Raw genomic sequence first — 10,810 nt, forward strand, 5'->3', positions numbered from 1 at the left:
TGTTACACGTGGCTGGCAATGACCTATGCAAACAAAAGGTGGCCGAATTGTACAAATGGGTGACAACGGATATGGAACGGTTCAGCTGTCTTTTCAGGAACATAATACTGGTGTGGTCGGATATAACACCACGGGCCGTCTGGCGAGGAGCAAGAGTTAAAAAAGCCATAGAGCAGACAAGGAGTAAATTCAATGCTCGGATCGGAAAATATGTGAGAGGAAGAGGCGGTGTCATGATTCATCACCAATACCTACAAGGGGATAACACGCCACAATTAAGACCGGACGGAGTTCACCTAATGGACATTGGCCTCAATATTTTTTTGTTGGGTTTACAGGATGGGGTTGAACAGGCCCTAACATTGATGGGTGGGGTCGGAGTCCCGCGTAGGTAATACACGGGATCCTCCGTGGCGGAAGAAGCGGAGGAGGGCAAAGGTCGTAACCGCTCGTTGGGCCGATTCCCGTCGATCACATATATATGTATAAAATAGCAAAGCCGCACAGCAATGAATGGTGGACCCTGACTTGTAAGGGAGCACACTATAAAACACCCTCTGATATGTGCCCTATCATCTCCTGACGAAGCTGCGACTCCTTAGAAGTGAAACGCGCGTTGAGGCCGCCCTTTGCTTCTGCCACAAATGATCCCCGTTAATTTAGCTAATTACATATTCCATCAACAGCTGTTTTCTGAGTCCCCTTTGTATAGGGGCTTTCTTAGGCCATTAGCTGGGTGGCAATGTTGTGCAGTATTATACATGGGTTCCTTTACTCTTAATATATTGTATATTATATACAGCCTTATTTTTTATATACGTTTGATACACTCTTGTAGATAACCATATTATTGTTTGATGTTTATGTGTAATTTGTAATATGATATATTAGAGCCTTGTATTATTTAGCAGACTTCTGATATTCTGCAAACACAGCAGATATTTATTACCATCACTGAATGAATGAAATGTTGGCCTCATGTGTTCACATCACTCCATGCATGTATATACATGAATTATAAGTCAAACTTGTAAAGAAAAAAAAAGTTCCTTCTGAACAGCTGACATGTGCCTCTAACAGCTGCGGGTGGAATCGCGACCCACTTGCGGCTGTAAACCTGCTAAATACCGCTGTCAATCTCTGACAGCAGCATTTAACGTGTGCTTCCAGCTAGTGTGCCGGAAATCCTGCCCATCAGTGACCCTGTCACATGATCGAGGGTCACCAATGAGTTGGCATAACAACCAGGTTTCCTGGAGATCTCTATGGTTGTCACTGCCGGATTGCTGAGCACCACCCTGTGGGCGGCGCTTATAGCAAGTCGGCAATTCTGCTACATACAGGAGATCTGATCGCCTGTATGTAGCAGAGCCGATCGGGTTATGGCAGCTTCTAGTCTCCAATGCAGACTATTGAATCAAGCAAAAAGTCTTTAAAAATATTAAATAAAAAAAATATAAAAGTTCAAATCACCCCTCTTTCACCCCATTCAAAATTAAATAATGAAAAAAAAAAAATCAAACATACACATATTAGGTATCGCTGCATTCAGAAACTCCCAATCCATCAATATAAAAAAAATTAATCCAGATCGGTAAATGGTGCAACGAAAAAAAAGTTAAAACAGAATTACGTTTTTTGGTCGCCGTAACATTGCATTAAAATGCAATAAAGGAAGTCAAAAGATCGTATCTGCACCAAAATGGTATCGAACGTCGGCTCGGCACGCAAAAAATAAGCCCACACGCAACTCGAGATCACGAAAAATGGAGACGCTACGGATCTCTGAAATAACGCAATTTTTTTTTTTTTTAAACAAACTTTGGATTTTTTTTCACCACTTAAATAAAAAAGAACCTAGAAATGTTTGGTGTCTACGAACTCGTAATGAGCTGGAGAATCATAATAGCAGGTCAGTGTTAGCATTTGGTGAACATGGTAAAAAAAAATTTAAAAAAACAATTGTGGAATTGCACTTTTTTTTTTTTTTTTTGCAATTTCACGGCACTTGTTATGGCTCTGGGAAGAAGGGGAGCGAAAACGCAAAAAGAGCTCCGTCCTGAAAGGGTTAAATAGAAGCAGCAATGGTGATCTCATCTCAATTTGGTTTGTGGTTATACCCCAACGAAAAATGTCAGTGTCTCAAAAAATGATCCTGTGGCCCTGAGCATCAATTGCAGCTGAGAACATCTCGTGCTGTTCACAAGCGGAGTTCTTGTCTGCTGAGGCATGGCATCCTACTCTTCTTGAAGGGCGGCCCTTAGGTCATTGAGGTTCTGGGGTACAAAGTTATGAACTTCCACACGGCGATTGAGCTGATCCATAGGATTTCTATGGTCTGGAGAAACTGCAGCAGCTCCATTTGAAGTCCCCCAGGCTCCAGTAGCCGTTACCGAATGATGCGACCTCGATGGCCTGGAGCATTGCCGTCCATGAAGACATTAGGGTGTTTATACAGCAGCACAATAACAGGATTAATATTATTCCAGTAGTGGGAACCTGTCCCTTTACCATTCAGTATATGTAGGGCAGTTCTGCATTGACTACACTCACCTGTTCACACTGTAACACCTCCACCACCAAAGGCTCATCTGGTGACCACAGTGGCTGATGCATAGCGCTCTCCTTGATGTCTTCAACATTGTTGCCGGTCATCATTTCTGCTCAGCGTGGTCGGCAGAGGCCACTGGTCCCTCATCCAGTATAGATGCTGTGCCTGGTGGTGCGGTCAGGTAGTTTGGGAGTCGTCTAACAAAGAGACCATGATCTAAACGGTTTTAAATGGTCTGACGTGACACTTGGGCGCCTCTCACCTCCCTTAAATGTTACTGGAGTTGTGCGGCATTCAACACCCAGCTCCGAATGGCATTGATCACAATGAAGCGGTCATCAGTGTGGATGTGGCAGAGGACGTCCACTTCTCTAACTCTTCTAGTCTCTCGGTGGCAACTTGCCGATGACCCTGTGATACTCTAAGGTCAGTGGTCACTTCCATCTGAGAACGTCCAGCTTGAAGCCTCACGATGGTGAGGTCCTGGTGATCAATTGTTAGGTGTCGTCTTAGTCTCAAGTCACAAGGTGAGCAGCGTGATGAGGACGGTTTAATATCAATTCTAACAGAACCCAAATATCTTTTGGCCAATTCATGGATCAAGCACCTGTTATGAATTTTGCCATTAAAGAGGTTGTCTACTACTTACACAACCCCTTCTTGATCTAAATGTTTGGCCCCCAATAAGTTTATACTCCCCTCCCGTGCAGGCGCCGTTCTAGCAATGTCAGTACTCTCTGTCCTGGGGCTATCGTCCGATTGTTGTGACATGTGACCCTGGCGTCACTCTCTCCGCTGTCGGACAAATTGAACATGTACAGGAAGTCCAAGCTGCAGCTGATCTCCGACTTCCCCTTCATTTTCAATTCGACAGGATGTGGGGACAGTGACGCCAGTGCTGACTGGGCGCTGGTGTCATGCATCACAACAACCGCACTGGGAACACAAGTGCCAACAACAGCGCAAGCACGGGAGGAAAGTACAAGCTCTTTTTCCGTTTTTACTGGGGCCCAAGAGTGGGGTATGAAAAGTTGTCCAAGTAGTGGACAACTTCTTTAAGTTTCTTGTTAGAGAACTTCAAGTTCTGCAAAATGTACAGAAATATTGAGCAGTTGGACATGTGCATTTAAAGGTTTAGAGACGCCACATTAAATTCCCATGAAATGGTTAGAGGGCATTTTAGGATCATCCTGATATTTCACCCGAAAACCAAATAGCCCTAACACTGTAATGTTTTGTGAACCGGACCAGAATCTGCTTGCACTGAGGTTTTCTTGCCTGACACATATAAAACTGTCATGGTATAGGACATGGTTCATGTCCTGCTCTCTCAGGGTTAATATTGCTGGCCTCTCCTTGGATCTGGGAGGGGTATTTATACACACTCCAGACTTGGATTCCCTGTCAGCTATACTTTCATTTAGTCTGTATGTCGACCCCTTGAGTGTGTGCTCAGTTTGCATTTGCTTGTCTTGCTCTCCGTGCTTTACTCTGCTTGTATGCTCTGTTGGCTTTCTCACCTTTGGCTCCCTTTCTATCCCTCTGTCTCACCCCTTGGTTACCTCGTTATCTCCTGGTTTTGATCTTGGCACATTTATAGGGCCACTGTCACCCCCTCCAGCCGTTATAAACTAAAAGAGCCACCTTGTGTAGCAGTAATGCTGCATTCTAACAAGGTGGCTCTTTTAGTTTTTGCTTCTGTTATTCCCTCAATAAAGTGTTTTATAATTTTCCCCAAATACCTGTCTTTGTACCTGGAGGCGGGTCTGAAGCCTCCTCTGTGAAGCGCCCAATTGCCGTCACTCATCTCTTCTGGTCTGCTGGTCGCCGCCCCCTGAGCGCTGGTCGCCACCCCCTGTGCGCTGTTATCTTCTGAAATCCGGCGCCTGCGCTGTGCGTGCCTGGGGCAGGCGCATTGAGAATTGCCCGTCATAGCTCAGATGCCGGGTTCCGTTCTGCGCCTGTGTGGGCAGTGCGGCCAGCCTGTTGCTAAATCCCCGCCCTGTGTTATGCATTATGCACAGTGCGGGGCTGGGATACCTGGGCATGCGCACTGCGCTGTTCAGACGCTCCCCCAGGCCCCCACCTTCCAGCGTTGCCGTAATATACAGGTTTCCTTGCCGGCGTTTGGAACAGCTGCACAGAACAACGCTGGAAGGTAGGGGACCGTCTGAACAGCGCAGTGCGCATGCCCAGGAATCCCAGCCCCGCACTGTGCATAATGCATAGCACACTGCGGGGCGGGGATTCAGCAACAGGCTGGCCGCACTGCCCGCAGAGGCGCAGAACGGAACCCGGCATCTGGGCTATGACGGGCAATTCTCAATGCGCCTGCCCCAGGCAGGCACGCACAGCGCAGGTGCCGGATTTCAGAAGATAACAGCGCTCAGAGGGCGGCGACCAGCGTCCCAGAAGAGATGAGTGACGGCAGTTGGGCGCTTCACAGAGGAGGCTTCAGACCTGCCCCCAGGTACAAAGACAGGTATTTGGGGAAAATTATAAAACGCTTTGAGGGAATAACAGAAGCAAAAACTAAAAGAGCCACCTTGTTAGAATGCAGCATTACTGCTGCACAAGGTGGCTCTTTTAGTTTATAATGGCTGGAGGGGGTGACAGTGGCCCTTTAACTACTCTCCAGTGAATATCGTCTCCTCTGTACCCCAGCGTCTGGCGCCGCCTTCGACCACCTCCTACCCTGTCTAGTGGTTCAGGTCCTGTTTGTTACCCGGTGAGTTCCCCCGCCGCTCTGCTCTCAGCTCCCTTGCTGCGGCGCGCAACTCTCCCCGCAGCAGTAATACCTGGGAGTCGTGACAAAAACAAAGCTTGTCACAAATGTCAGAATTCCCCTCTAACTTTTATGAGGCTACATCCTGTACAAACAGTAAAAATCCTTCTTTGAATAAGGCCTTCAAGGGTTTGATCTGCTGTCCTTTCCGCATCAGGGGACAGGCAGGTGTTATCACGTGTACTGATACCTGGTGAGACGCGAGTGCCATCAGCAGGTATGCATCTGTCCCATCCTGCGTCCTGGCAGGTATCACCTCTAGTGATGGGTGAACATGCTCAGATGAGGTGTTACTCAAGCATGCTCATGTGCCAACAGGATCTTCAGTGTGTTCTAATAATATGTCTGATTCCCGAGGTTGCATGTCTCACAGCTGTTCGACAGCCACAACACATGCAGGGCTTGCCTGTTTGTTAGCAGCGAGACATGCAGCTGTTGGGACTCCAACATAATATTCGAGCACGTCGAAGATACTCTGAGCACCTGAGGGTGCTCAGAGAACGCATTATCAGAGCACGTTCGCTCACCACAAATCACCTCCCAATGCAGAAGTTAGAAGAGCAGCACGAACCCCTTACGGGTCTCTGCCATAATTATAAGCACTGCAAAGACAGACCTTTCCTCATTTTACGAGCTATTCTCTGTAGATTTGAGGTGTGACAATAACTGTGGAGGGCTTCTTGTGATACCAGGAGGATGCTTACAGACAACAGGAACAGACCCCATGAAATGCACTCATACAATCCACATGCTTGTAGGCTGCGAAGGAGACCTCCAACACTAGTGGCAGATCCTGTAAGCTCTCCAGGTGCTCCTGGGAACAGACAGTGAAGTGTTGCAGTAACACAGATGAGCTATCACTTTTTTATTATTGACAAGACAGCAGACATAGTAAACCGAGCACATATGTAGAATCCCACCGTTTAATAAACAGACACACTAAAGACTAACAAGAGAGAAAATTCTGGAAAAGACTGCCGTTTCCACATCAGGACACGGCCAACTCATGGGGCTCCTGTGGATTTCTGAATCTGCTCCTTTAAGATGAGGATGCTCTGTCTTTGCTCCGGTGGCAGCATGGCAATCTGGTCTGAGGTCAACTGCAGGACCTGCATTATCAGAGCGGCCTTCTCGTGGTCCTGTGGGGTGATCTGGTTCTGTCCAGGGCTAAAGCCACCCTGTCCAGAGGGCGCTGGAACATTAGGAACGGGCCTTGGGGGCTGTGGACCCACCGATCCTGGTACTTGCATTCCGGGCATGGGACCAGGCATAGGACCAGGACCCCTTGATGAGGGAGCAGGGCCTGGGCCCCTTACATCCATGGGTCGAGGCTCCATTGGTCTGGCATCCCTAGGGCCTCTGGCATCCAAAGTTGGTGCACGTGGATCCATCATAGGGGCTCCTCTCGATTCTCCAATCATAACTCGAGGTGGCTCACCCATAGGACCCCCTCTAATTTCAAGGGTTGCAGGCCCTCTGTCGTGATGCAGTGGCACACCCCCTTGTAACGGTGGTGGCAGATATCCACGGTTAGGTTGCTCGTCAATTGTTACTGTCAGTAATGTTCCTCCTCGTGGGTCATTGGGGCCATCTCCGAGAAGACCACGTGGCGGGACGCTAGGTGCAGGAGGGCCGCGTTGTAAAGGGGCTCGAGGATCTGGCATAGGAACACCTTGAAGAATCGGCCCTTGTGCTGGGTTTATGGGTCCTGGAACTCCACCCTGCATCGGTAGTGGCTGCATCATTGGTGGAGCGCCATTCACATGCATGCCCCCCACGGGTGCAGGCTGCCCACCAGGACCAGGAGCAATTGGTTGAGTTAGGGGAACATTGGGACCTTGAACTGCCTGTTGGTTTCCAGATAATAATGGTGGCACAACGTTTGGACGATGAAGGATTTTCACAGCAATTTCTGGGTCCACAATCCTCATGACCACCTGAGCCTGAAGAAGGGCATAGGCCAACTGCGGGTTTTGCAGCAGCATGTTTCGCGCCTCTTGGGGACTATTCTGCACACACAGCTTCATCTGCTTCATAAGCTCAAACATCTGTTCAGGGGGTAAACTAGCGACAGCTCGACTTATGGACTCTGGAGCGTCCTCGGGAGGCACAGGATCACCATACGGAGACTCAATTATAGGTGTCCCAGTGCCCAGACTCTTCAACTCCTCTTTGTTCTTCTCACTGGCGGCATTATCGACCCGCAGAGCTCTGCCACTGAATTCTCTGCCATTGAGGTTACGCATTGCGCTAAGAGCAGTTTCCTGGTCTTGATACTCGCAGAAGCCATAGCCTTTTGGTTTACCAGTTTCCCTGTCGTACACCAGTCTAAAACTGACGACAGGCCCGACTTCAGAAAATATATCTTTCAGCTGTTCCTCGGTGGCCTCATATGGAATATTCCCAACGAAAACTGACCGTAAAGATCGATCCACCGCGGGATCGCGAATATTCAATCCCGCCATTTAGCAGCACTTGAAACCCAAGCTCAATAATCCAAACTCTTCTTGACGCCTCTTCTTCCTCCTTGGATCTTTTATCTGCATAGAAAATATCTCATCAGTACCGGGAAAATCACAGGGTTCCTTGAAGAGGCTTTTCCAAAATTGGTTTAAAAGTGCCTAAAATGGTAGAAAATGCCATAAAAAAATAAATAAAAAAAAACAACAAAACAACAAAAGAACCATTACTCACCCGATACACCCTCATGGCTCCAGCGCTGACACTTCAGTACGCCCCTCCACAACCATGATGCACCGATCTATTCATGTGACCACTGCAGCCAATCACAGGCTATATTGCTGCTGTCACATGGGTAGACGGGCAAGTCATCACTGCGCCATGGTACACTACTGGAGGGCATCGACAGAACTATCAGGCGAGTAATGGTTCTTCTGGCATTTTACAGCATTTACCCCCTTTTTCCCCCAATGTTAGAAGACACATTTAAAACAAATCTACTGATTGGAAAGGTCACTAAGCTCGGGCCAATTTTGAAATGCCACAAAACAAGCTTACAAAAAGCATTAAAAGACCAAAGCTTCCTTTCACAAGTGATAAACAGTTTGTCAGGACTTGTTACCGAACTGTCCTTAATATTGGTCATCATATGTCAGATAAGTTGGGGTCCGACCCCCAGAAGCCCCACCGATCATCTGCTTACTGCCAGGAATAACTGGACCTGATGTGAGCACAGCACCACACACGGTGTAGTGGCCACTGTCAGGTACTGCAGCTTACCCAAGAATGACCACTAAATGGTGTATAGAGCTGTGGAATCCCAACGAGCAGAACAACCAACGACCATAGTCCAGTGCGACCAGACCAGAGCCCTACAAAGCTCCTCGCAGACAGTATCACACAGGAGAGGATTAGATACACGGCTCAGCAGTCAGTATCACACAGGATAGGATTAGATACACGGCTCAGCAGTCAGTATCACACAGGATAGGATTAGATACACGGCTCAGCAGTCAGTATCACACAGGATAGGATTAGATACACAGCTCAGCAGACAGTATCACACAGGATAGGATTAGATACACAGCTCAGCAGACAGTATCACACAGGATAGGATTAGATACACAGCTCAGCAGACAGTATCACACAGGATAGGATTAGATACACAGCTCAGCAGTCAGTATCACACAGGAGAGAATTAGATACAAGGCTCAGCAGACAGTATCACACAGGATAGGATTAGATACACAGCTCAGCAGTCAGTATCACACAGGAGAGAATTAGATACAAGGCTCAGCAGACAGTATCTCACAGGAGAGGATTAGATACACCGCTCAGCAGTCAGTATCACACAGGATAGGATCAGATACACGGCTCAGCAGTCAGTATCACACAGGATAGGATCAGATACACGGCTCAGCAGTCAGTATCACACAGGACAGGATTAGATACACAGCTCAGCAGTCAGTATCACACAGGATAGGATTAGATACACAGCTCAGCAGACAGTATCACACAGGATAGGATTAGATACACGGCTCAGCAGACAGTATCACACGGGACAGGATTAGATACACGGCTCAGCAGGCAGTATCACACAGGATAGGATTAGATACACAGCTCAGCAGTCAGTATCACAGGATAGGATCAGATACACTGCTCAGCAGACAGTATCACACAGGATAGGATCAGATACACAGCTCAGCAGACAGTATCACACAGGATAGGATCAGATACACCGCTCAGCAGACAGTATCACACAGGAGAGGATTAGATACACGGCTCAGCAGTCAGTATCACACAGGATAGGATCAGATACACAGCTCAGCAGGCAGTATCACACAGGATAGGATTAGATACACAGCTCAGCAGACAGTATCACACAGGATAGGATTAGATACATGGCTCAGCAGTCAGTATCACACAGGATAGGATCAGATACACAGCTCAGCAGTCAGTATCACACAGGAGAGGATTAGATACACAGCTCAGCAGACAGTATCACACAGGATAGGATCAGATACACGGCTCAGCAGTCAGTATCACACAGGATAGGATTAGATACACGGCTCAGCAGTCAGTATCACACAGGATAGGATTAGATACACAGCTCAGCAGACGGTATCACACAGGATAGGATCAGATACACGGCTCAGCAGGCAGTATCACACAGGAGAGGATTAGATACACGGCTCAGCAGTCAGTATCACACAGGATAGGATTAGATACACAGCTCAGCAGACAGTATCACACAGGAGGATTAGATACCCGCTCTCCGGTACAGGCCCTTACTGTGGGACACTCGCTGTCTCTCATACAATCTCTTCTCTCACAGATCAGTAGTAATGGCGGCGGCCATGTGGCGGGAAAGACCCCACGTCTCTCAGGGCTCTATTACGCGGGGCACAGGTTCCTCCTAACAAGCAGCTGCTACCTCACACTCCGGTGTCACCGCTACCGGGCAGACACGATCAATGCGGCGCTCACTCCTCACCTGCGCCCCGAAGAAACCGGACGGAACTTCCTCTGCCAGAAACTGCCACATCCGCTTAGCGACCACTGACGTCATCCGCGACAGGCTACGCACGCTGATTGGCTGGAGACAGCTAATGTGCTGACACGTGACGCTTACAGAGCGTATATATAGTATAGACCGCGGGAGTTTCGCTACTGAGGTAGTTTCGCCTCATGAGGCCTTTTGGAGGTCTGATCAGGCTCTAGAGATCTATGATGCACACTAACAGGTTGATGTAAACGCCTGCGCCCAGCGTCACAGTGATTCTATAGAGACGGCCGGTTAGCGGCACATTGTCTACTATGCAGCCGCGCCTCCGAAGAGAACCGAACAGAGGCAGATGGCTGCAGTAGTCGGCGGGGGTCTGCCTGGAGAACCGGCGATGGTGGGGTCTCTGACCTCCCCCCAATCTAATGTCTACCCAGAGAACCAGCGATGGTGGGGTCTCTGACCTTCCCCCGATCTAATGTCTACCCAGAGAACCGGCGATGGTGGGGTC

General features: G+C 48.4%; 2 protein-coding genes across 7 annotated transcripts in view; both read right to left on the reverse strand.

Annotated features, from left to right (window-relative positions):
* Window positions 1-10,292, reverse strand: part of SAYSD1 (SAYSVFN motif domain containing 1) — a 59,901-nt gene extending 49,609 nt beyond the window's left edge. Inside the window, exon 1 of one of the 3 annotated variants that reach the window (XM_077282041.1) lies at window positions 10,089-10,212. In XM_077282041.1, coding sequence (XP_077138156.1) covers window positions 10,089-10,112 — 24 coding nt within the window. In that variant the 5' untranslated portion in view covers window positions 10,113-10,212. Of the gene's footprint in view, window positions 1-10,064 lie in introns of all 3 variants that reach the window. The other 2 variants (XM_077282040.1, XM_077282042.1) reach the window with 2 other exon arrangements.
* On the reverse strand, window positions 6,187-10,412 carry LOC143804181 (cleavage stimulation factor subunit 2-like). Of its 4 annotated transcripts, none has more exons than XM_077282027.1 (2): window positions 10,291-10,412; window positions 6,187-7,876 (listed from the first exon to the last, which is right to left on the reverse strand). In XM_077282027.1, the coding sequence occupies exon 2, from the start codon at window positions 7,799-7,801 to the stop codon at window positions 6,341-6,343; it is 1,461 nt and encodes a 486-aa protein (XP_077138142.1). In that variant the 5' UTR covers window positions 7,802-7,876; window positions 10,291-10,412; the 3' UTR covers window positions 6,187-6,340. The 4 variants fall into 4 exon arrangements, with proteins under 4 accessions (XP_077138142.1, XP_077138146.1, XP_077138143.1 ...); XM_077282031.1 differs by having other exon boundaries at window positions 6,187-7,957; XM_077282028.1 differs by having other exon boundaries at window positions 10,231-10,304.
* Between the last annotated feature and the right edge of the window lie 398 nt (window positions 10,413-10,810).

The sequence above is a fragment of the Ranitomeya variabilis genome, chromosome 2, assembly GCF_051348905.1.
Source record: "Ranitomeya variabilis isolate aRanVar5 chromosome 2, aRanVar5.hap1, whole genome shotgun sequence".
Lineage (NCBI taxonomy): Eukaryota > Metazoa > Chordata > Amphibia > Anura > Dendrobatidae > Ranitomeya > Ranitomeya variabilis.

Coding starts and splice junctions, on each gene's coding strand:
- LOC143804181 (XM_077282027.1), bottom strand. CDS start 7,801: ATGGCGGGATTGAATATTCGCGATCCCGCGGTGGATCGATCTTTACGG.